Consider the following 25928-nt stretch of genomic DNA (forward strand, 5'->3'; position numbering starts at 1 on the left):
CACCTGAAGGCTCATAACAGTAAGCCTACGAGCATCATCTGAAGGTGCAATCACAGGAACCAGGTACGGGCTTTCAGGAATTTGCTCATCATTAAATTTGATGGACACCTCATAGTTACCTGAAAGACACAAAAACTTCATTAAGCAAACTAGAAAAGCAAACAACCTGCTCCAAGTTATAATGTTATTCCATCACAGTTAAATCTCCTACCAGGCTCTTGAGCAGTATAGGACACACCACAAGATCCATCTTTGCGGTCTTCAAAAGCAATTTCTGCCTTACTTGGCCCTTCCACTGAAATGGAAAGACCACCAGCTCCGGCTTCTCTTGTCCATATGTTAAACTCAGCTGTTAACAGAATAAATCAATTAGAGGCAGACACGTGACTCCCTCCATCCCTTTCTTGTAATACTGGCATTGGTTGCCACAGAGTGGTGTTATCCCAAAATATATTCCAGCAGAAGCAGTTGTGTGAAAAGATTCATATCCAGTCAATGATGAATCATCCTGTTCTAAGAATATAATCATACATTCAACTAAAAAAAAAAAAAGATGTTCAGGCCAATAAAAGGTATTGAGAAGGTTGGAATAAAGCAGAAAAAGGTCTTACCTGGGATGCCAGCCTCTGCTCTTTCAAGTCCTGGACCACTAGCTCTGACTTTATTGGCTCCTCCTTCACCAAGAGGCCCTACTGTAAACTGGAATGGACTGCCAGGCACATGCTGCCCTCTGTATTTCACAGCCACCGTGTGGACTCCCATTTCTTGTGGCACAAAGCGGACACAGTATGTATTTTTGTCATGCTCGACTATTTCTGCATCAGTAATCCTTCCTGATGGGCTGGTTACTTGGGACGACATATCAACTATATCTATTTCTTAGGGGAGAAAAAAAAAAGGAAACAACGCTGAAATACTACAGCCTGTGAAGTTCCATACAGACAGGTATTCCGCCAGGCATACATGTAATCGGAGTGATTCCCTTCTCCCATAACTACAGTCAACGAAAGACACTTGTAAGGATGAAAGAAGTAAGTAGATACAGGTAGCCCTTGACGTATGACCACAATTGGGATCGGGATCACAGCTGTTGAGCAAATCAGTCATTAAATGAGACATCATGAGATTGCCCTCATGACTGGTAGGTTGTTAAGTGGATGGAGTACAAACTAAGGGTGTGGGGTACATTGGCGGGGCGGGGGGAGAGAGATACCTGGAAGTTGTATTCAAGAGCTAAAAATCTTTCCTGCTGACATCCAAATATGATTTCAGCCCATGAGTGAAGAGACTCTTGTGCGTAGCCTGTGTGGGCCTCCTCCACCTGCCTGAGGCATCTGGTGCTCCTTTCCTCACTATGAAGTCCCTCTGCTTGGATTTCACTCTCTGCTATCTCTGAGGGCTGGCTGAAAGGGGTGTGGATGTACGGAAAGGAATTCCTTCAGTGGGGTGCAGGAACAGAGCTCAGAATCTTTGGAAGAGGCCAGCCCCAAGAAATAAGGACTCTCTCAGCATGTAGCAGCAGTCTACAATCTTCCTTACTTGCTTCCCCATTGCCTTTGCAGAGATAATTGCAAATGGCAATCACATGATCACAGAGGTGTTTTTGGCAACCAATCGTGAGAACAGGTTGCCAAGCACCCAGACTGCAATCACATGACCATGGGGGTAGCACATTGTGATGGCTTTGTAGGATAAAGAGCTTTATAGGATAAAAAGCACTGCTTCCAAGGCTGTCATAATTTTGGACCATCATTAAATGTACAATTGTAACCTATGTACAAGGCATGAAAGGCCAAACACTTAATGCTTTTGCTCAAAAACAAATGAGGAATTGAAAAACGGAAGATTAATTATGAATGGAGAACAGTCATTGCTTATGAGGTTGGACTTGAACTTGGGCAGGGCCCAGGTTCAAGTCCACTCTCAACCAAGGAATCAAGGAATATCTTTGGGTCAGCCACCATTTTTATTGCGAGTTCTTTTGACTGTTGGGAGAACTCAAGTTGTTTCTGTTCAAGCAAACACAGTAGAGCAGAATCAAGTTAATGAGCGTTTAAGGTTGCTAATAGCCCACTTTATTTAAATATCACTCTGCTATTGTCTAGGCCCTATTCATTTAAATGTTTATTAAATGACAACACTTACCTGGAATTTTTAAGTTAAGATCACACAAACTTCCAACAGTGGCTACAGAGGGAGCTCGCCGGGTGCGTGTGATGCTTTCCTTGACCCTGCCTTCACCACTTATTTTCACAGTAAAAGGACTGCCTTTAATTAAAATACACAAGACCATGTTGAGTTCCACTTAGAAACAGTGCAGATACCAAAATTTAGGTAGGTAGAGTTTTCAGAAAGATACTAGCTACAAGTCTGACTTGTACGATGTATGATGACATCATAACAATTAAACATGAAGCAGTTAATGTTTGATAATGAATACAAAGAGAGCCATCCTTTTACACTACACAGTTCAACATTGAAAAGAGTTATGTTAAATAACCTAGAGCACTGAATTAAATAAAGTGCACTGAATTCACAGTCCAGATAATCATGCTCTACTTGCACTGTTAGGAATATAAAAGGGTAATACTGTGAGTTACCAAAACAGTTAGCTTAACTTAACTAACTTTCCCTTCATTCTTACCTGGGATATGCTCATCAGCAAATTTAGTTGACACTATGTAAACCCCAGGCACAGTTGGAAAGTATGACACTCTGCATGTTCCATCATCCAGATCTTCTGTCTGGATATCCACTTTGCTGGGTCCTTCAACTGCCAATGATATTCCACCATACCCTAGAAGAGAAGAGGCAGAGTGAGTACCTATAATGATGAACAGTTACAAAGTATTTCCTAGAAGTTATAGCTTCTAAAAATCAAGAGATTACAAGTTTCTTTTGTCAGGACATGCTCATGGGCAGAGCTCACCAAATATTTGATTTGGGTATAATATATATAGTATACACCATAACGCTATGAGTTATATATAACAATAATATATTAATTATCAAAACTGTACACCATTGAAACTTTTTCTATTTTGTACGCAGTCTCAGGGAACCAAGCATTCTATCTTTTTGAGCTTGACAATTTACAATTCAAATTAGGAATTAAACTAAAAGTTTTAATTTTGTCCAGTGATAGAAACTGGACAATGTTATTGCTTACTGCAGAGTTGAACAAAATTGCTTCAAACAATGGCAAATAAACTGAACTGTCAATTGTATTTCTTTCTGTTTCTTACATGTATAGGAATAGGCAATTTCCTAAGTTAAGCCATAAGAAGTCCATGCAAATGAAGAGGCTTTGTATTACTGACCTGCATCCCTGGTATCGACAATGAAGTCACACATTTCAAAAGTGCGACCTTCAACCAAGCCACGACCAGAAACTCTTGCCCTACTTGCATCACCAATCTCAGACTGAACTACCATAATGGACACTGGACTGTTGGGCACATGGCTTCCATTCTTCATTATGCTGACCAAATGTTCTCCCACCTCTCGAGGAATGAATGAGATACCTGCCGGATAAAACATGGCAAAAAGATTTCAATTCTCTATCTCACAACACAAAGAGAGCAACACCTTGGCTACTTTTCCCCCTCCCAGCAGGGGTCTGATATTGCAGGCAGCATTAGTGCTCACAAAATTTGAGATTCAAATTTAAGCTATTTATCAGCTTTTAACTGTGATCTTGACCAAAAAAAAACCCATAAACAATTACACAGCCTCCCTAGAAGTTCAGAGACTTACCGATGTGGTTATTTGGCAGTCTTTTCAGAAGGCAAGGTTCGTCTCGGCCAGATGGGGCTTTAATACTGGCTGACAAGAGGCTAAGATCAGTCTCGTTAATGTCTAACAAGAAGTCAGCAGCAGAGCCAAGTTTCACTTGGGATCGCCTCCTATTGTCATCTTAGGAAAGAAGAATCCCATTAAGACCAGTAGACCACATAACCAAGACTATTCTAGTTCAGTGGTTCCTAGATGGAGCATTATGGTTGAAGAAATGGAAACTCTAAATTGGACATCATTAGACCACAGTCCAACTGAAAACCTGGATATGCTCCTTATTAATTTCTAATGCGTTTATAGTAAATCCTTGGCTAAAATCTTGACATTTCCACATTTTACTGGTATCTCAAGCTTTGTTGGAATTTATGAAAATGTTAACATATTTAAAATGTTCAAGTGTTAAAACTAAACCATGTAGCACACTGTATCTAGCACACTGTATGGATCAGAAACCTGGTCCATATATATTCTCATACCTGTGATTCTGGCAATGAATGGGCTCCCTGGGATATGTTTGTCATTGTACTTCACTAATATGCTGTAGTTTCCTGGAAGTGTTGGCAGGTAAGTGACTGTGCAAGTGCCATCCTTGTTATCAATGCAGCTGATCTCAGCTTTTGAAGGACCTTCAATTGCCAAATCCAAGCCACCTGTCACATTGGGTGAAAAACATTACTAGTGTTGTCCTATGTATATTTCCAATACTTAGGCTGAAATTATGAAGAGTAATTTGCAGTTTCAGATGTGTGGGGATTTCTTGGAAGATTTTCTGATCAAGTAATATGGTTTTCTTTTTAAACATCTCCATAATCAAATCATCATATTTAATTATGGGAATTAATGCTTGCCAAGCTGACTGAAGTGGAATGATGAACTTGATCTACAAACATTGCATGCTAATGTTGTAACATAGCATGCATAATTTCTCCTAGATTATTGTTGTTATCTCTTCAATGTGATGTTTTAACAACAGATTCCAAACTTACTCACAAAGCTTACTCAATGCCTATGAGAAACTCTCAGTCTAAACCTTTAAATATGATAAGTATATTTGTAATATTGTAATATCTGCAAAGTAGCAAAACCCCTTTTAGAAATATTGTGCCTAAGCAAATATGATTATCATAATGCACTCCTGGATAAGATATTGACATGAGGAATTATGCCCATATTCATTGTTAAAAAATATCTTTATAACTCCAAGTCAGCAATTCAATCTCATATGAATGCTTACTTGCAAATTAAAGAACACACTCAAATGGAATTTGCTTCATCTTTGGTGTACTGAGGCTAAAAGCAGTGGTGGTATTTTACTGGTTTAGCCTGTTTCGGCCAAACCAGTATCTTCCATGATCATCTGTGAGTGAATTGGTTCGCTCCAATGATCAGCTGCTGGGCCCTCTGGCTCTATACTGACCTTTATTTCCTGTTTTTCAACCTCAGATGCTTCACGCAGCACAGCTGATTGCCGTGCGTCAGCTGTTTTACACACAGGGCTTGCAGCAGAAAGTGAGTTGCAAATGCTGCAAAGTGTGCACTCACACCGAACTGGTAGGAAAAAAAATTTCCTGGCTAAAAAGCTAATACTCACCTTCACCAGCATCCTCTGTGACTATGGTGAAGGTTGCTGGCTTGTTTGCTACACCATAGACAAGGCCTGGTCCATAAGCAGTCACATTTCCACTATTTGGATAGTTCACATAGAACTGTAAGGGGCTCTCTACAGAGGATAAAAGTCTATCATCAGTACACACAGTATCATAGATTTTAATGCTTTTACTTGTTTTGCCTCTCCAAAAGGGATTATAAATGTCCTTCATTCAACAAGGGATCAGGGCCAGAAACTCACACACTCTCTCTCTTTCAGCCCAATCCACCTCTCACAGGGTTGTTGTGGGGAAAATAGATAGAGGAAGGAATATTAGGTATATTTACAGCCTTGAGTTATTTATAAAAATAATAAAGTTGGGATAAAAAATAAACAAAAATAAAACATTACATTACTTGTTTGTCTTATTTGGCCAATGATAGGCATACATGTATTTCTATGACCCTCTTGTCCAGTTGTTTTCTGTCAACAAACAAACTACAGGTCCCAATTTTATTACTTACAGGGTCACATCTGTTACTGTATGCAAGAAAAAGCCAAACCATTAAAACTGTCAAAACCCTATGAAGGCTTTTTTTGTGGTTAGGCTTTAATGGTGCTTCTATTCCTAGCTTTACTCATAGACTTTAAGCTAACATAGCTAAGCATTCTAAATTAATTGAATCCATCTTAACTGGATGTGCCCAGAATATTCCTTTTAATATTGTCGCTGCCTACACTTTGGACATTTACTTGCAATGCATAAGCCAACATGCAATCACTATCTGTCCATATCCCATGAAAGTATCAGGATGAGAAACATAAATTACTCTTCTCACCACACATTAGAAAGTGATAAATAACTAAAATGATAGAAACCATCAAACATGCCCTAAAGCAACTGAAGCACTACAATTCAGAACATACTGTATGAAGATACATCGTTATATATTCCAACTTATTAAATTTATCTCCTGTGTACAATACTAAAGGAGCAGAGCCAAGGATTTTCATACAATGTGTATTTTTAAATAATTCATGCAAGCCAGCAATATGTTAACAAGCAGTCAAATCTATGGTGATTGATAATAATTTACTTCAAAAATCAAATTCAGCTATTTATAGAGAGCAATAAAGTATAAAAGAGAGCAAACTATAATTTAAAGAAAGAAGGCCTAATATTTTACACAAGCTTTTTGTACAGCTCTTAATCTTTATCAACCCACAAATTATATGTTTCAGTTGACCATAGGGGAATAGCAACAAATTTCATTTCACAGAGCCAAAGCTTTTTTAAATCTGGCACACACTCAGTAAGAATTCTTGATTCTTTAACCCAATGTTTCTCATTTTATGATGTATCATGCAAATCAAGACTTCAGCCATTTACCAGCCTGAAGTCATCAACATCTAGAGCATTATGCATAATTACAGTTCCCATTCATCCACAGTTCTTTTGCAATGCAATATGAATTTTAAATTAGAAGTAATTGGTACTTACCTGGAATATGGTTGCCCATGTATTTGATATGCATTTCATGTAACCCAACCTCAACAGGAGCATATCTAACTGTAACTGTGCCATCCTTATTATCCACAATTTCTGGTGTTGCAGTCTTTCCTGAAGGCATGTAGACTTCCCCTAAAAACAGTAAGATTATATTTTTACAAAAACAAAGCCATCCAAGCATTTTCATTCTCAAGCCTGTATACAATATAAAGAGGCTATTTTGTAAATTAATCTAAGGAAGAAGACAATTGGACTATTTCCAGCTCCCATTTCCATCTTGATCAGAGACTTGGAGATTATTTTCATATCATTAGTAGAGTATAACTAGTAATAACTTAAAATCAGCCTCTTCAACTGTTTAAGAGTAAACAAAATTATAATAGCATCTATTATTGTTGCCTCACAATTTTATAATTATACCTTGAATTTGTATGATTTGCCAAAACCTCAATCTGGTGTTGGTGTTCTGGACTATAATTCCCCAACATGGAACCTTCCAAGAGTTATAGCATCCAAGAATTCTGGATAGCTACATTTTATCACAAGGGTAGAAAAATTGTCATGGACTAATGAAAGTAACTAAGTATGAATCATCCACTGTGCAAAACTAAGAATAGCTATTTTAATAGAAGTAATTGTCCATCATCCCCTTTTGATTACATAGTAAGCAAATCAAACTGCAAATTTTATGAAATTAGTTCTATACTTCAGATACATGAAGACTCTCTCACAGAGCAAAGAATTTTGAATGATGCTAGCAAGCTGGGTGATCTACAGTATGATTTTGAATGCAGTAAACTATTTACCAGTAATTTCTCCTTTTCTTACGGCAAAAGGAATGATCACATCAAAGGGCTTAAAGCCTACACCATTCACGCCACCATCAGGTGCACATGCTTCCTCTGTGACCTAAAGAAGAAAAAATGTAATTTTATCTGTACAGTTAAGATTTTGGGCTAACTTTTTTAGACTGCTGCTTCCAGAATGAAGACACCACTGAATCGCAAAGATGTTTAGAACATATAAATGGCACAATGAAGTTGCAAGACATTGCACAAACAAGGAGGGCTCCATCTGAAAGAACAACGATTTGTCACAGCCTAGAGGAAAGTTAATTTGTTTAAGACACCAGAATATAAAGGCCATCTGCTTTCATATGGCTAGAAGAAAACTGATGCGCAATTTTATAAGGACAGAATACCTTAGGAGCCTTGAAATGATTGTGATGTTAAAAGTTGCTCAAAAAGTCATTAGCACAGCAATGAATAGAAATTTCTGAATCAAATCTGGCTTCCTCCAAAGTAGCACTTGGACCACCGCTAAGATATGACACAAAAGCAAGCTTAAGCAACCCCAAGAGAAAGGCAGGCTGTCATTTCTTGAATGGAACATGGAAAAAAATTGTAAAATTGTGTACCCAGGGGTGGAATCCAGGGGGACAGGCTGCATTTAGTGGCTCCTGAGACAATACTGCAACTTCATCTGCATCTGTGGCCTGGTTAGTGGCAAAAAGTACAGTTTACAAAAATGAACCCCTATTTCTTCACACAGAGCAAAAAAAATACCAAATACATAGAGTGGGAAAGAAGCATATTACAGAACAGGAATGTTATCACCTAACCCAAAATGAGCGCACAAGATTTGAATGGTAGTTCCCAGCAAGTCAATCTCAAATTTCTTTGTGCTTTCTCCAATTTTGTCCACTTTCTCAACATCAGTTAATATGCTCTTTAACAAACCCATTAACTTAGGGAGCAGATAAGTAATAGAATACTAAAACACTAAAGGGTATGAGAGGTAGAAACAGCCACCTTAAATGGCAATATTTTATCCTATGGTCACTAATTTTAAAAAACCAATTCAGGAAAATCACATAGGTAAGTAGGAACCAAGTAGAAGATCTCTTTTCATCTCTTTAAGATATGGAAGGAAGACAGGTTAGAAAGGAATCCTTAGATAGCATTCATGGTAAGAAATTTGTTCAAAACCTCTTTGATGTGAATTTATGATTTGCTTCCCAATTTCCACAGTTCAGAGCTCTATAATATAAAATCTATCCCTCTGCGTTCAATTGTACCCAAGTATTAAGAATGAATGGTAGCCCCAAACCAAATGGTTTTTTAAAAAAGAGACAAAACGGCTTTTCAGTTGGTAAATAAGATACATGAAAATGCAAACTGGTGGTAGCAGTGATGGCCTTTAGAAGATGACTTCTGGGAAAAGATGAGTGCCTTTCTGCATCTTCTCCTCAAAATGCCCCCCTCTCTTAAGTATTTATTGAATGAAATTTTAGAACTTTCTATAACAGCATTGAAAGTGCAAATGCTAATGTATTTCAAAAATTATATATAATTTTTATGATTTATTTTTGAAATACATTAGATGAACATTAAAAGGTATCCCCTGAACTGTTGTGGGGACTATTATGTAACCAACTTGACTTTGTCCTTAGTCACCATATTTTACATATGCTGTCATCTGCACACAGCCAAACCTCACTGGACAGTAAGTTGAATGGAATTCTTACAAATGGTACAATCTGTGATTGGCCGAAATGAGAAAGCATGCACAATAAAGAAATAAAGGGCATTATAACTTATTTGAAAAATTAAGACAGTATAATTTATGGCCAAAAAAAACACTTATGCTTCATGCAAATCTATGGTACACTTTCATTGCTGGATATTGTATATTTAATTACATAAAGCAACTATTATAGAAATATATTATTTAGAATTAAACCAACAGATGCCATAAATAACAGATATAAAATATGCAAATATAGACAACATTTGCAGTTAAGGTTGGCGAACTTCTATACAACTATACAACTAATTTAGACTGTAAGTGAATAGCATAGATATCAAACTGCCTGCTGAAATTGTTCCTCAATCTGCATCACTATTTATGTTCACTAAGAAAATATTATTAAACAGCTGGTCTTCCTACCATGACAGTGAAGGGACTATTAGGAATATCCACTCCACCAAAGCGGACATAAATCACATAGGTTCCTGGTTTAGCAGCTGTATAATAGATGTCATATGTTCCATCTTCATTTTCAATGACCTCTGCTTCAGTTTCTATACCATCTGGTGTCAGGATTGTACATGTGACTTTACCCTTGCCTGCAGATTTAGCATCTACTATAAAACCCACTTCTTCAGCAGTCTTCACTGTTGCTGCAATGCCAGGGCCTGAAAGACAGTTAATATGAAGATTTACCAGACCGGTTTACCAGAGTCAGCATATTTCCTCCAACAATCTGGGTCCTCATTTTACCCACCTTGGAAGGATGGAAGGCTGAGTCAACCTTGAACTGTCATAGAATGACCATGTAGTTTTCACTTGGATATGTGCATTACTAAAAACATATCCAATTCAACCAAAATACTAATTCAGGCAACAATGATACCATAAAGACTTTAAAAACAAACTATCTTGTTTACTGCTTTGTGGAATGGTACTTGACAGAAATTAATCTACATTTGCTTTTTTCATTTCATTACTTAGCATTCGTAGTTAGCATTGTGTTAGAGAAGTCTCTTGCATGCATATGTTGCAGGATACCGGCACCATTTTCTCATGGCCTATAGAATTTATCACTTCCTTAAGAACTTCAAAGGAAAGACTACCTTTTGCAGTACAAATCTTATACTAATTTCTCTTCTTCTTGAAATTATTGGTCCATATTAGCAACTTGAAAAAGTCAAGAGATTTGCACTGTCATGTCTTCTACTGCAAATGGGTCATTACTAATTGATTAAAGTAAGCTGGCATACTAGATTCAAGCATTCAGTGCTTGAATCTAAATAAACTTATTAAGGGTACAAGGTCAATTTCTAAATAAACCTAAGGGGAGACAAGAAGCCAGTAACATTTGTTCAACTTATTCAATTCTTAAGAATTATGGCAAAATTATAAAAGTAAGATTCTTCTTTAATCAAATTTCCAGCATCCTCCATTTCCACCCTATTCAGTTTTTCAATATCTAGCAGACCACCAGCAATAGCAATACCACTTAGATTTATATACCATTTCACAGTGCTTTACAGTCCTCTCTAAGTGGTTTAGAGTCAGTATATTGCCCCCAACAATTTGGGTCCTCATTTTACCCATCTCGGAAGGATGGAAGGCTGAGGCAGCCAGCAGTCAGTAGAAGTAGCTTGCAGTATTGCATTCTAAGCACTGCGCCACCATGGCTCATTACACTACCACTTTGCACTAATTGTAAAATCATAATAAGGACTGACCTGTTGCTAGACATTTGCTTGCATCTCCTGCTGGGGAAACACGGATTCGATATGGAGAAAGAGGTATATCATCCTCACCATATTTAATGCCAACAGAATAACGACCAGTCTTATCAGGGATATACGTTACTGCATATGTGCCGTCTTGGTTGTCATGAATATCTGCCTTCTTTGGTTTCCCTTCTTGATCCTGAATGCCAGAAATGAAGCCACCATTAAAATAACAACCCTCATCACAAACAAGAGACAAGTATAAGGTATATGAATGGAGGGAAAAACAGCTTGAGTGCTTAGGATGACTACATTCTTAATATATTGGTTTTGTTTAAAATGGTTGCTTCAGAACAAAAAGAACTGTATTGGCACCATGCCACAGAAATATAGGATGTTAGTTCTTATTAACATTGCATCTCATGACAAACCCTTCAGATAATATTCTTTGGAAAGTAAGCATGTATGATGCAAGAAACTTGAAATTTCAATGGCTTTAGATATCCACTCAATGTGTAAATAGCTGGTACCACTGATTACCACACTTCATAAATCTATATTTCACCAGAAGCAGCAACCGGAAGTAAATTAATTCAGTTATTCTATATGCAATCACAACTTCACAACTTCCTTAAGATGTTACCAAACAGCATTCTTAAACAAGGTTATTGCCAAATACTGGAAGTCCTTGACTTTCAACTACAACTGGGATCAGAATTTCCATTGCTAAGCAAGGTAGTTCTTAAGTGAGTCAGGTCCGATTTTACAACTATTTTTGTCATGACTTTTAAGCAAATCATAGCATTTGTTAAGTGAATCACGCGCTTGTTAAGTCTCTGCCATTGATTTTGCTCATCAGAAACAGGCTGAGGCGGCTGCAAATGGTAATCATGTGACTCTGGATTACTGCAACATCATAAATACATGATAGTTGCCAAGCACCCAAATTTTAACCATGTGACTGTGGGGATGTTGGAACGGTCGTGTGAGGACCAATCATAGGTCACTTTTTTCAATACCATTGTAACTTCAAATGGTCACTAAACAAATGGTTAAAACTCAACCTGTACTGAATTCTAGTATCATTGGAAAACTGTGCAGTTTTCACCAGTAATAGCTAAAGTAGTCAGAAGTCCTTGAGATTCCCCTCTAATTCTAAAAAAAACTCCATTTTTTCATAATATAGATGATCACATTGTATACTTCATGAATCTTCTGTTTCTGTTTTTCATTGTGTGACATACAACTTTAATCATTCTAGGGGCTAGCCAACATCTCTCTAAAGCCATTAAGTTTTTCTGAACATCTAACAAAGTATCCGTGAAAGAGAGTGTTATGGTGAGTTCCAAAACATGTATGAGCTTTCTACAGAGCCTTGTCTATGCTCATTCATGATGAAAGCTGTAGACTGGCCTAATTTTAAGGAATTTGGAAAGGCCAGGAATAGTTCATATAAAAAAATGTTATGATTTGTTATGATCAGGTCAACTTTCATTAGGATCAACAGGCTTTCCAAGGACACAATGGTCACATTACATTTTTATAATCAGTAAGGGAAATACACCAGTGCAAGAGAAGCAAAAAGTAGGTATTTTGTGGGAAACTGATATACTTAAAATACCACAATGTGTAAGATAATAATATCCAAGTTCCCCACCATACACAGATAATTTACATACTTCAAGACTGAGGTAGGTAGGGAATGGCAGGGGAGGACAGACAATAGAAGAGGTAGAAATATCTTACTGTTATGTGTACTGAGAGAAGTCCTTGTCCTGCATCTTTAGTGTCCACAACAAATTCCGTAGGTATGCTTGCTGGAATCCCATGGGAGACAAGGCCAGGCCCATTAGCTGTCACTTTGCTGGCATCATATGTTGGAAGCACCTTTAATTTGAATGGGCTATTGAGAGAAAGAATTTGTTTATTCATGCATGTAAATGAGAAGAATTCATTCAACTCACATTAAAGATGCCCACTTGTTATCCAAAATAAAAATACTGACTTCCTAACAAGTCACTTTTAAAGTTTCAGAGTTCAGAGAAGAGCAACTAAGATGATCAAAGGCCCGGACACTAAAACGTATGAAGAACGGTTGCAGCATTGGGGTTTGGCTAGTCTAGTCTGGAAAAGAAGAACTTGGGGTGACATGATAGCAGTGTTCCCATATTTGAGGGGCTGCCACAAAGAAGAGGGGGTCAAATTATTTTCCAAAGCACCAGAGGGCAGGACAGGAAACAACGGATTAGTTGGAAACTAATCAAGGAGAGAAACACCATGAAATCAAGGTGAAACTTCCTAATAGTGAGAACAATTAACCAGTGGAACAGCTTGCCTTCAGAAATCGTGGGTGCTTCATCACTGGAGGTTTTTAAGAACAGACTGGACAGCCACTTGTCTGAAATGCTATAGAATCTCCTGCTTGAGCAGGGAACTGGACTAGAAGACCTCCAAGGTCCTTTTCAGCTCTATTCTATTCTACATTCTACTTAGACTAAAAACTCTGTAAAACAGAATGGATCACTTATTTTGGATTAGATTGATCCAAGTTAGCATTTTTCAGTATATTAAACAGCAAAATAGTTGCAGGAAGATTACCGGTTCTCTGCCCCAACAAATACCTTCACTTTGCTACTGCTTTCCACTCTCTTGCAAGCATAAGGAACCTTTGCAACAGAAGCCCTTTCTTCAAAATTCCTATCAAGCACTATAGCTAAATAACGCACCAAAGATGCAAACTGCTCCGACTAAGGAAGCCAGGCCAATGCATTTTTAAGTCCTATTGAATAATTTATTTTTCACCCAATTTTACCTTCTAGGAATTTCTTCATTTGCATATTTAACAGCAATAGCATAGGGGCCTTCTTGTGCTGGGGTGTATTCTACTGTGTAAGTTCCATCACCATTATCAGTTATGTGCACAGGTTCTGCAGATCCTAAAAAGGAAAAAGGCCACATTTTGATACATTCAGCTGCCTTTCCAAGGCTTCAGAGCTGATTGGTAAAGAAATGCTATTGATTCATAAAAAATAGATTGAAGCTTTTCAAGGAATCAGCACAGACATTTATTTAGGACATGTTCAAGTGCATGAATTTATTTCTATCGTTGTGACTTTGCCAATCAGAGAAAGGATTATTCATTAGCAACTCAAGTGATTCATAATTGAAAGCTGAGAATCTTCTATCAAGGACAGATTGAAATAATGTGTTTTTCCAGATACAGAGAGGTTAGTAATGGTAGGTCAGTAATGGGACATACTTAAATCTAAGCTTCCCATCTCAAATACAAAAAATAGATGTTGATTCCAATTAGTAGAAATCCTAAACAAAAACCAACAAAATACTTTGGTTTGACTATAGAACTATTGAGAGGTTTAGAAAATAATAAATTTTTGGAGCCAATAAGTGTTCTATGAGCTGCTAGCTAAAGATATGAAAAAGGTTAAAGTCTAACCCAGAAACCATGGATTTCCACAAAGCATGGATTTATGTAGAGAATCATTTCATAGGATTAATAGCAAATACAATTTTGATTATCATAGCTAATTCAGCATGGAAGATTTTGGTAAAAAGGCATTTCAATATTTTATAGAACAGTGGTAGCCTATAGAGAAGTCTATTTCTTATAAACCTCTCTTCTTAAAGCTACAGTTAGAATTTAGATTTAGTTAAAGTATAATTGATTAGTGAGAGTTCAAACCTGTCTCAGGTTGTTCACCTCTAAAGAACTCTGAAAGGGTTTTCAAAGGACTGCGCCATGACTGGGAATCCGGCTCATCAGCTAGAATTAAAAAACTATTTAACTCAAATCATTCCCTCCTCCCAAAAATAGAGCTCTGACAAACTATCAAATTTGTTTAGATGAAAACTATTTACAGCTGGTCATAAAACCATTCACACTTATTGATATCACTATAATTATCACTATAACTATGACATCACTATCACTATTATTAAGTGTTGTACCTGATGATTCTTGACTCTTGACAAATGTATATTTTCTTTCATGTACACTGAAAGCATTTGCACCAAGACAAATTCCTTGTGTGTCCAATCACACTTGGCCTATAAAGAATTCTATTCTAACTACTTGCTTCCATTCATCACCAAGTTACTTTCATTTTCAAAGAAATATGTGCTTTAAAAAAAGAATCTAAGTTAGTTTTGTTAGAGATAAAGATATTCCCAATCCATGTTGAAGCCTAGTCGCAGGATCCATGTTCATGAGAGTATTTTAAAGTGGTCTGACACTATTATCTTTTGGGAAGCTTTTTTGACTTCTCAGTCTAATCTTTAGTTCTGATATTTCCTGGTGATCTCCCATATATGCGCAAACCAGGGCTGACTTTGCTTAAGCTCAACTAAGGTTGCTGAAGTGAGGCCAGCAAAGTTAACATAGGTCGGCTTTAAATAGTTCTTCAACTGTCTATAGGTAGATTCCAGATTTAACTTCACAGAAAACCGGAAAATAGGAAGAGAAAAGAGTATGATTGCCACCTTGAGTTATTTAAAATAATAATAAAAGCAGGATAAAAAAATTCTATAAATTAAAATATTGGACATTGGTATTTAATACTCCATCTTTCATTAGACAGCATTGCTTACTTAATATGCAATGTTACACAATCTTCTGCCCTCCATATGTTTTGACTTACAACCCATGTCTGCTGCCATTCAGGCTTGACTGTTTAGACTTTAGATAATATGCAGTATTAAATTTTTACTTATATCCCATTTTTTAAAAAATTACATTGAATAAACCTGCACTTATTCATTCAACAATGCTTATCATCCAGTATTAAGCAATTAAATTTGCTTTCTATTGCCTCACATTCTCATGAATTACTGACCCTCCTTTCCTAATTCTTACTTTGATGTATATATTTATGCATGTGGGTGTGTCAACTCCCGTCTGACTCAAGAGACAACCATTTATCACTCTTCAGTAACTACAAATAAATTTGAATCTTCTTTGCATGATTTAAATATTACTGAAGAGAAGCCTAGAGATCTTTTTCCTAGTTCAACTGGCAAAAATATATTCTATATTTATTGGTTGTCTAGAACATACAGTACTTTTTATTCTTATAATTTAGATACTTTCAAAGCGCTACATTCTTGGGAATATGCAGAGTCTAGGAAATTCAACCTAATCCTCTGTAATGCTTTTGATATACATTTATTGAGAATGCATATTGATTTGTTACAGCAGCCGTCCCCAATCTGGTATCCTCCAGATGAATGGGAACTCCTTGAATTTCCAGACAGCCACCTGGAAAATACCATGTTAGATATAAGAAATTCTTCAGATGTGCTCTGAACTCATCAATCAGGTAAAACACCCCTAATTAATATCTGGGTTTTTAAAATTACTTTGAGATTCCAAAGATTGTCTGTGTCAGGATTATCTTGATTATAGCAGTCTCTAACGGATAACTTTTTGCAGCTCTACAAATAATCAGTCAGCACAAAGCAGTAAAAAACATGCAGTGCTATTTTTATCTACCACCATTTGGGGAACATTTTTAAAAAATAAGTTCTTTATAAATTTCAGTATTGAAATGGAGGTCACACAGTTGTGTATATAGTATCTATACATTCTCATTTAAAAGAAATGCTAAGTTATCGAGAGAAACATCCTACCTCTGAGTGCTGCGACTGTAACTTCAAGTGGGGCTACTCCGGCTTTGCTGGTATCCACAGTAAAGACTTGAGGAAGTTTGGCCCGCACGGCTGTCCCCAAACCTGGTCCTGCTATTTTCACCTTGCTGGGATCAATTACATCTTTTACAGGAACTTTAAATGGACTGCCTACCAATAAAACAAAAGCAAGTTTTGAACAATAATAAACACGCTTAAGCAATGTGATGCTTTGGGGGTTGCATTATAACCTCTGAAGACAAAACAGCAGCAACCTTCTCCACAGCTTTGGTCAATTCACACTGCTTTCTAAGTCATAAGGATGCCTATACTGGTAATTCAGAGATTTAAGATTGTGTTGAAGTTCAAATTTAATTTTATATTAAGCAGGAAAAGCTCAACCAAAATCAGGTGAATGGCCCTTACCCCCCAAAAAGAAAACCTGTCAGAAAATGAATTGACTTCGATCATCAAGGGAACTATCAATTTGACTGGAATTCAAAACTACATACAAGAACTAGAAATAACTTCACTCGCTAGGTTGATGATGGGGTAAAGGGTAAAACCAGGGAATTCCACAAAAAGTTGGGTCAGTGTGTAGATTATGAAGTGAAAGGTAAAAACCTAAAGATAAATGAAGGCAGACTGACGGAAAATGAAGACATGAGAATTAAGGTAAAATGGAAGGAGCTGAAAAAAAATCTCAGGATCAGCGAAGTATTACTTATGCAACTATGAGAAGATGAGACTGGAAAACTATTACAGCAACTCAGTCTGAGTGTGATGGAGACCATACAATGAAATGTAAACAAAACTTCATATTCCATCTTAAAATATGGGATCTTATTATATAAGGAACCAAGAGGATGGACAACAATTGTGAAGACCAGTGACGGCAAACCTATGACACATGTATCAAAAATGGCATGCCATGAGGTTTTGAAGGATGTGCCAGCATCTACCAAGACCAAACAACAACTGTGCTTGAAACCACAACCTGTTCTTGTGCAGGTTTTGGAGACTACACAAAGATTGGTTGTGGTCTCCAGAAATCACATGAGAGTCCCACGTTCTCGTGCGGTCACAAGAGTCTCTGAAAATCATGTGATAACAGAGCCATGTTTTTGCACAGTTTTCAGAGGCTGCAGAGGCCCTGGAGGAGCATTCTCTGAAGCTGCTTCAAGAACGAAGGCCTCGTGTGAACCAGAGCAGACTCGGGTAGGCCACAAGGGCCTGTCAACAGAAAGAGAACATCACCTGAAAAAAGTAAACAGCATGCAGCAGATTGTGGGGAGAGCTGGGACACGAAGCAACTGTGCTGTTCCCAAGGCTGTTCCCAAGTGCCTTGATAGGGCTGAAGTCAAGGCCTACAGGCCCAACTTCAGTGCTGCCACCAAGTGCTGCTGTTCAGGGTGGCCTAGAGAGGGGGGCAGGGGAATAGGGACCAGTTTCTCTTTTATTTAGGCTGTCTTTGTGTAACATTCTAGCAGAGTCAAGTTAGGCATTTTCCAAATTTTTGGCATGCCGAGCCAAAAAGATTCAACATCTGATTTAGTCTAAAAATAAAGAAGAACTACCATCAATGGAATGATTCTTGGCTTAGACAACCTTGAACTACGCTGACTAAGATTAAACTTAAGCATAGTACATAAAATCATATATTACAACATCTTATCAGTTAATGAATATTTCAGCTTTAACAACAACAACACTGAGAGCACAACATATATAAACTAAATGTAAACCACTCCAAACTCGATTGCAGGAAATACGATTTCAGCAACAGAGTGGTCAATGTCTGGAACTCGCTACCTGATTCTGTTGTCACCTGTTCAAACCCCCACTCCTTTGCCCTCAAACTAACCTCTGTTTATCTCACTCCATTCCTAAGAGGTCTGTAAGGGGCGTGCATAAGCGTACCATCATGCCTACTGTCCCTGTCCTATTGTCCCCATTATTAGTTCCTATTTCTTGTATTTAAATTTATGTTTATTCTTGTTTCTGTTATATTGTAAGCTTTTGACAAATAAATAAAAATAAATAAGTAAATAAAAAATTTACAATTTAGTCTGATTATAATTTGCAATCAGATTCCAACATTGCCAGTTATTAGACACTTATCATTGTCCTGAGCTTTTACCTTTCCTTCAAATCATTACTCTTGTTTCGGGATGTTTTATCCAATTTGTAGGTTTGGTGCTATTTTTAGTTTATTTAATTAGCTAGCCTAAAATACTACTAAAATTGATAACTGAATAACACTGCTATATCCTATTTATGCAGGAGAGTTACACCAGTGATAGCAACTTTTTTTCACTATCTAATTAAAGTAGCAGGTAGAGAGAATAGTGAGTGAGATGGAGGGAATACATGAAAATAGTATTTTACATATTTATTCAAATTACTCCAGTCATTTCTTCAACCTGAATACACTGGCTGGATTTTTCCTGTTTTATCCTGTTTTTCCTGTTACTATATTTATGTCAGGTTTTAGCTTGAGACACCAGTTCATCTGAGAAACAAAATAGCACATTATACCATTAAGTTGCAAGCAGTGATAGGATTCAAAAACTTTTACTACTGGTTTGGTGGGCATGGCTTAGTGTGTGCGCTTTGCACACCAGCACACACTTTGCTTGCATGCGCATGCCAAACATGCATTTTGCACAGGTGCAGAGGCATTTTGACTCACCTCCTTTAAGCCTGCACTCTCCTGGTCGCTTCAGCAGCTGCCGCGCTGCACTCTTCTGTGCCACGCAAAGCAGTTGCGCTTCACAATCAGAAGATAAAAGTAAGTATGGGAGCCCGGGCAGAGCGGTGGAGAGAACCGATTCGCTCTCCACTGCTCATCGCCACTACCGGCTTGGCAGAACTGGGCCAAACTGGTAGCATACTGCCACTGGTTGCAAGGTCATTTGAAGAAATTATAAAATTGGCGGTTGGTAAAATATGGGGAAGTATTATATTCCCTGACAGAATCACTAGCTGACCAAAATCAAATTAAAATTTATTCTCCATTATTCTAATGGTGATTTAGTCATTTGCCTAGAATTCTGGAAGATCAGTATTTTCTGCCTGTTTATTAAAATGTCAATATGTTCAACATTTTCCCAAGTTTCATTATCAGTGTTTTAAATGATAAGAACAATTGATAGTTTTTTTCATTTTTCATTCTTACAATATGGGAATAGTCTTACCAGGAACATGTGCACCCCCATAAGTTATGTTGACATCATAATCTCCTGGTACATATGGAACATATTCTGCACTACAGCTGCCATCCTTGTTATCTTTGCAGCTAATTTTGGATTCTGAAGGCCCTTCAACAGTTATTCCAAGGCCACCAATTCCAGCTCCTCTGCAAAAATAAAGGAAAGTTAGTATGCTTAATTATTATCACTTTATTTTAAGGACTACTTTGTTATTTTCCTTGTGTATTGGATTTTTGCTATCAGTTATGCCATGCTACTACACTTTCTCACACAGAAAACAGTTGTTTAGGGAGGATAATAAAGACTTGTAGAACAGAGAGATCTCAGTTGACTAATGTTTTTCGCCCATACTCAGGACTCTGATTAAGGTTGGAGAATGTTGAAGTCTTAGGTGATGACATAAGTTGGCAGGTATACATCAGATAATGATTTCAAGAGGTGGGGCTGGAAGTTCTTAAGAACTATATTGCATCTTTCATTATCCATCATTCGACTTTCAGTAATGCTCCAAAGAGCTCTGAACTGTCTTTGTATACAGTCCAGGGCATGTCCCTACTAAGCAGCTAATACCAAGAAGAAACTGGCAAGTGTTCACAATGTTATTTCATGCCTCTGTTTCCTAAAGTACTTTTAGATGGTTATGTGAAAGTTTGCACAGAGATAGATCAGCCATCTTGGCTTTATTATGCATGATTAATTTAGAATATACTACACCCTTTTCAACCTGTCACTCTTCAGTTTCCATCGGTTCTAGACAGCAAGGCTATTGATATTTTAAAATCTTAAATTTTTATAAAACTTACCGAGTAACTACAGTAAATGGATTTGGTTTATTTGTAAAGGCTTCTTGTAACCCAGTTCCTTGGGCTACAACACGTGAAGGATGACATCCTTCTGTGACATCCACTTTGAATGGACTGTTTGGAACAGGAACATCATCATAAGTTACTTCAACTGTATGAGGACCTGGAAGTAGAAGGTATATCTTTATGAACATGCTCTGAGAAGATTAATGTAGCAATCTATCATATTTATTAACTAAATATGTACTTGATTCATATCCACATTTCTACTCTTTGTTATTTAATATCTTAATTTTTGTAACTATCTTTAATGGTAAAAAGACAACTTTAAATATATAAAAAGTAAAAAACTAACAAAGAGAAGAAAAATCTATCTTCTATTTTATATTTATCAAGTCATTAATTTACCAATGATTAACTACTTTAATATGAACAGTACAAGATGTTACTGTAAGAATTTCTGTCACAACAAGACACATCGCTGTTCTCTTTTTGATTGATAGAAAATATTGCTTTCTCCAAATCAGATAGATCACACATTTTCAACAGCCATTGCTTGACATATTGAAAATAACTTTTCTAATGCCCCAATATAATTCTTTTTACAACCATTCCCAAACAAAAGTATCAGATAAACAATCAAATTTCAAAGCTCTAGTATAAAATTCAACATTACATTAATATCATTAACTTGTCTTAAGAATTGTACATGTCTCCCTGACTTTTCTCACTCAACATCTTATTACTGCAGTCTTTAAGCAATAAGGCAATACATCAACAAGACATTGCTCATCTTTCTTAACTATAAAGCCAAGCCAATCCTGGCCAATTTAATCAGACAGTATGGGAAAGGATCAAATAAACAAGCTACAGTCTGTTTATCTCTACACATCCTATCCACATCAAGACACGCTAGCCAAAAAGAATCCAAAAACATGGGACCAGAAGTTGCTGAGATTGCATCTCTATGACCTGCTTCAATGCTAGAGATCAATTTAAAACAGATCCGATTACACAAAATGATGCAATAGCTTTCTCCTGATGGAAAAGCCCCACTAGTATGTGTGCAATGGAGGAATAGAAGAAAGTATACTTTCTTCTTTCACTGCAGTTAATTTAAAATTTCAAAGGTATTCAGATGGCCTCACAATCTATTTCCCACTGCTTTCTTCCAGAATAATAGCATGTAGTACTCACCTCTTTCAAATGGAGTAAACTCTACTGCATATGTGCCATCAGCATTGTCTTTGATAAGACAATCTGTGGAAGCTCCAGAGGGATTTGCAATTTGGGCTTTGATGTGGTCTCCACCAGTTTTGGACAAGGAGCTAGCATCAACAGTAAAATCTGTTGTTGCCTCACGGAAAACATCTGAAAAGTAATTATTGTGTCATTTGAATGAAATCATGCTATAGGCTCACATGTTATTGTACAGACATTAGTTCAAGTGCTCAAGCACAGAAAGAATACTGAAGAGTGCCAAACTGTATAAAGCAATCATAATCTGTCTAGCATTATATAGCAATTTAAGTTAGAACCACTCTACTAATCACTTTCATCTTACTTTCCTAACTCTATGATTTACTATCATTAGTAGTTTCATTATAAAAATGAGGAAATTAATTTTCTATTGTGAAAAATCCAAAGATTATGTTCTGTGAGAGGCACATCTAAAGTAGTTACGATTTATTTGTAGCATTCCTATTAATCTAAAAAAAAAATATACAAACCTTTCCCTTCAATTCCTGGTCCAAACACCTGAACTTTGCTTGTGTCTATGGCAGGATCAACTTTGACACATGCAGGAAAATTTGGCACTAGTTCTCCACCATATTTCAACTTGAGTGTGTGCATACCAGCATTAGAGGGTACATATGTAACAGTATAAGTTCCATCTTTATTATCTTTAACTCCAACATCAGCTTTAGAACCAGAATCGGATAAAACTTCCATGTCCAGCTTTCCAGGTCCAGCTTTTGAACAATCCACATTAAGCAATCCAGCTTCACCCACTTTGCCATGCTGAAGTCCAGGGCCCGTGGCAATTACTTTTGAAATGTCAAATGGCATTTCAATGTCAGCTTTGAAAGGAGAGCCAGGAATATGGACTTCCTCAAAAAGAATATTCACCAGGTATTCACCCGGTTTTGTTGGTAAGTAGGAGACTGAACATGTTCCATCTCCATTATCTGAGCACTCTATTTTGGCTTCACATGGTCCTTCAACTGTCAAGCCTAGACCACCAGTTCCAGCTCCTTTAGTGTCTATTGTGAATTCTGCAGGTTTTCCAACAAGTCCTTCCTGGAGGCCTGGCCCATAAGCTCTCACCTAGAAATATTAGCAAGAGGTGCTGAATATAGTACCTATGAAATCATTTTATCATTTCTAGAATTTTAAATCTAGTTCTGAAGATTAGGTAGATCTCTATTATTGTTTAGAAGCACACCAAACTCAAATGCCAGTTTTATTTTTAAAAGACAGTGACACTTTTCCATACTATTTAATCTAATCAGAATACTGCTATTCGTTATCATTCTGATAGCCTTACAATTAGTTTTCAAACCAATCCATACATATACATAGATATGTTTTAATCTTCTCATTTATTTAGCAGGCTTTCAGATCAAGAAAGTGATAAGGTTTGAATGCTTAGATCATAACAACATATGCCCAGATGAGATAAAATATGCAATCATAGCAGATCCAACTGTTATACCAGTTTCTAAGTTATTACAGCAATGCTAGAAAATTTTCAAAAGAACCCTCAGGTTAATTTTGACCAACTGGGATGGTGTTGGCAGGAAATTCATCAGCTACGTAAACATGACCAAGTTTGTGCTTTGCACACAGAACCTCATTAGTAACAAAATATAAGTTGTTCAGCAGAAATTAGATCATTGCTGAACATCACAGCAAAGGGCACACTTGAAAATGGTATCAATGAATTGTCTACCCATAAAAAGGATTCTTACCTTAGAAGGATCTGGTGGTAAGGTGGCTTCTATAGTAAAAGGGCTTCCCAGAACCGGATTCCCATCATAATTGACATCAATGGCATGAAATCCTTCTTCTTTTGGAATATACTTTACCTTGCAACACTGTTGTCCAGTGACAGGTTCTACTGAGCATGGTAAACTTTTCTGAGTTGGGGCAATTATGGCCACATCAAGTTTACCTTGTCCACCAGCTCCTTTCGTGTCAATGATAAATTCTTGGTCTTTCCCTATTTCAACTCCTTAGAAAATTTAAAAAAAGAAGATTGAAAATGGGCCTCTTTCCACCAGATGCATGGAAAATCCATTAATAGTATGAGGAATAGACATATATGCACAAAGGAAGTAATGCTACATCAAAGCATTTTTATTTTTTAACAAGTTTATATGGCTGCTCAATTCACACTCACAAGGCTCTACCGCATCTCATCCTTCATTTTAGAATGGTGTATTCTGCAGTTAAGTTTTTCATTTGTATTCTAGTAGAAAGTGTACACTAGATGAGTTACTCACTGTTTTCTAAGCCACTGATTTTAACTTTGCTCAAGTCAAGTGGCGCAGCAACATCTACAGTGAAAGGACTTCCAGGAATAGGATCACCGCCATAATTCACTTGAATTTCCATGTTACCCTGGAGAGTTCAGATATATTTTTAAAGTCATTTCATACTAAACCACTGTAATAAATTAACATTTCAGGATAAACTTTTCCAGAAATCATGCAGGTAGATGCTCACTTCCAGATTTCTAGAGAAGAATCTTTCATAGTATATACAAACACATCTTTAAGAATAACAAATCAGAAATACTGAGAAATTCAATGATATTAAAAATTTTAAAAATATAAAAGATGCTGAAATTGTTATCATTTGTCTATAATACCAATTTTACATTCAGATATTTGTGTAGGACTCAAATTTTTGAGACCTGACAGACTATAATCTGGAGTCCTTGGAGTTCTTTGAGCTTGGTTGTTTGCTTGCAGTCGTTTCATTACAAAACTAGGTAATCTTCAGTGATACTATCTATTTAAGATGATATGTTATTATATCTGCACATTGGAATAGGCCAGGTTTGTTCTTTCTCTTCTGCATATAGTTTGGTCACCATCTACCTTTTTGGTTCACATTCACCCCCACTGTCACTTTATGTACTGTTCTGAAATTTCAACAGCATCTATAACTACCCTCAAAAACAGAAGGACAATTGCACTGTTGTTTCTGTTTAGCAAATCAATTAAGTGCTTAGAAGGAAGAAGTGCTGACTGCCTAGAAACTGCCATTTAGCAGCTTAAAATGAGCAAGATTAATATACCCTCTTCTCTATTTTGTGGAATATTAATATATTCATTAATATGCCACTAAATTAGTAGAAGCTAGTACAGAATAGATACGTTGACATTTTTTTTCAATGAAGTGACTTGGGCAAGGGCCAGAATAGCATAATAAGAAAAATCCTTGTAACCAAGTTGTATATCATAAGACAGTTCTGGTAATTAATTCCTTGGGAATTGAAATTATATTTTCACAGGGTTAGACATAGCTTGATATTTAATAAGTAGCATTTCTCATTGCAATATTTACAAATCTGACAGTGCAAGGACTAATTTGCTTTCCAATCTCACCCTTTAAACCTGTCTCTTCCCTATTTCCATTCAGAGTGCTTGCCAGAAATACAGAAATGTATATCGTGCACCATTTAAATAAGGCAGCATTATTCCAAACTTGTCACTAGCTACTGTTTAGTTTTCAATTCATAACAGAATTGTGATAGGATTCCATTATTAAATCTCATTTAATCTTTTATATTATTAGATATCATTTTCTGACAGTGAGAACAATCAACCAATGGAACAGCTTGCCCTCGGAAGTTGTGGGAGCGCCATCACTTGAGACTTTCAAGAAGAGATTGGACTGCCATTTGTCAGAAATGGTGTAGGGTCTCCCGCTTGGGCAGGGGGTTGGACTAGATGACCTACAAGGTCCCTTCCAACTCTGATTGTTATCTGAAAAATATCATCATAAGTTATTGACATGTATCAAGGATTACCTGCCTTCGAAAAAGGCTTGACTTTCTGAACAGCAACCAAATCAAGAAATAACTGCTTCCCAAAAATATTTGACAAGAGTCAAACATATTTTGAA

The 25928-nt window shown here is 36.8% G+C and overlaps 1 protein-coding gene and 1 long non-coding RNA gene across 6 annotated transcripts in view; one reads left to right on the top strand and one right to left on the bottom strand.

Annotated features, from left to right (window-relative positions):
• Positions 1-25928, bottom strand: part of FLNB (filamin B) — an 82435-nt gene that overhangs the window by 7408 nt on the left and 49099 nt on the right. The window contains exons 19-42 of one of the 5 annotated variants that reach the window (XM_087923804.1): positions 24299-24416; positions 23765-24027; positions 22523-23120; positions 21990-22163; positions 20793-20955; positions 19975-20135; positions 16781-16948; positions 14856-14918; positions 13950-14073; positions 12884-13040; positions 11147-11336; positions 9843-10090; positions 8311-8388; positions 7700-7802; positions 6885-7025; positions 5387-5515; positions 4272-4445; positions 3757-3915; positions 3321-3524; positions 2645-2797; positions 2146-2268; positions 612-878; positions 212-349; positions 4-119 (exon numbers count right to left, since the gene is read on the bottom strand). In XM_087923804.1, coding sequence (XP_087779930.1) covers positions 4-119; positions 212-349; positions 612-878; positions 2146-2268; positions 2645-2797; positions 3321-3524; positions 3757-3915; positions 4272-4445; positions 5387-5515; positions 6885-7025; positions 7700-7802; positions 8311-8388; positions 9843-10090; positions 11147-11336; positions 12884-13040; positions 13950-14073; positions 14856-14918; positions 16781-16948; positions 19975-20135; positions 20793-20955; positions 21990-22163; positions 22523-23120; positions 23765-24027; positions 24299-24416 — 4212 coding nt within the window. Of the gene's footprint in view, positions 1-3; positions 120-211; positions 350-611; positions 879-2145; positions 2269-2644; positions 2798-3320; positions 3525-3756; positions 3916-4271; positions 4446-5386; positions 5516-6884; positions 7026-7699; positions 7803-8310; positions 8389-9842; positions 10091-11146; positions 11337-12883; positions 13041-13949; positions 14074-14837; positions 14919-16780; positions 16949-19974; positions 20136-20792; positions 20956-21989; positions 22164-22522; positions 23121-23764; positions 24028-24298; positions 24417-25928 lie in introns of all 5 variants that reach the window. The other 4 variants (XM_026723522.2, XM_026723531.2, XM_087923805.1 and 1 more) reach the window with 4 other exon arrangements.
• On the top strand, positions 947-3454 carry LOC148126849 (uncharacterized). Its single transcript, XR_015741635.1, has 2 exons — positions 947-1031; positions 3254-3454. It is a non-coding gene; the product is annotated as an uncharacterized LOC148126849 (long non-coding RNA).

Source organism: Pseudonaja textilis, chromosome 2, assembly GCF_049901715.1.
Source record: "Pseudonaja textilis isolate UNSWEBS1 chromosome 2, rPseTex1.2, whole genome shotgun sequence".
NCBI classification, from domain to species: domain Eukaryota; kingdom Metazoa; phylum Chordata; class Lepidosauria; order Squamata; family Elapidae; genus Pseudonaja; species Pseudonaja textilis.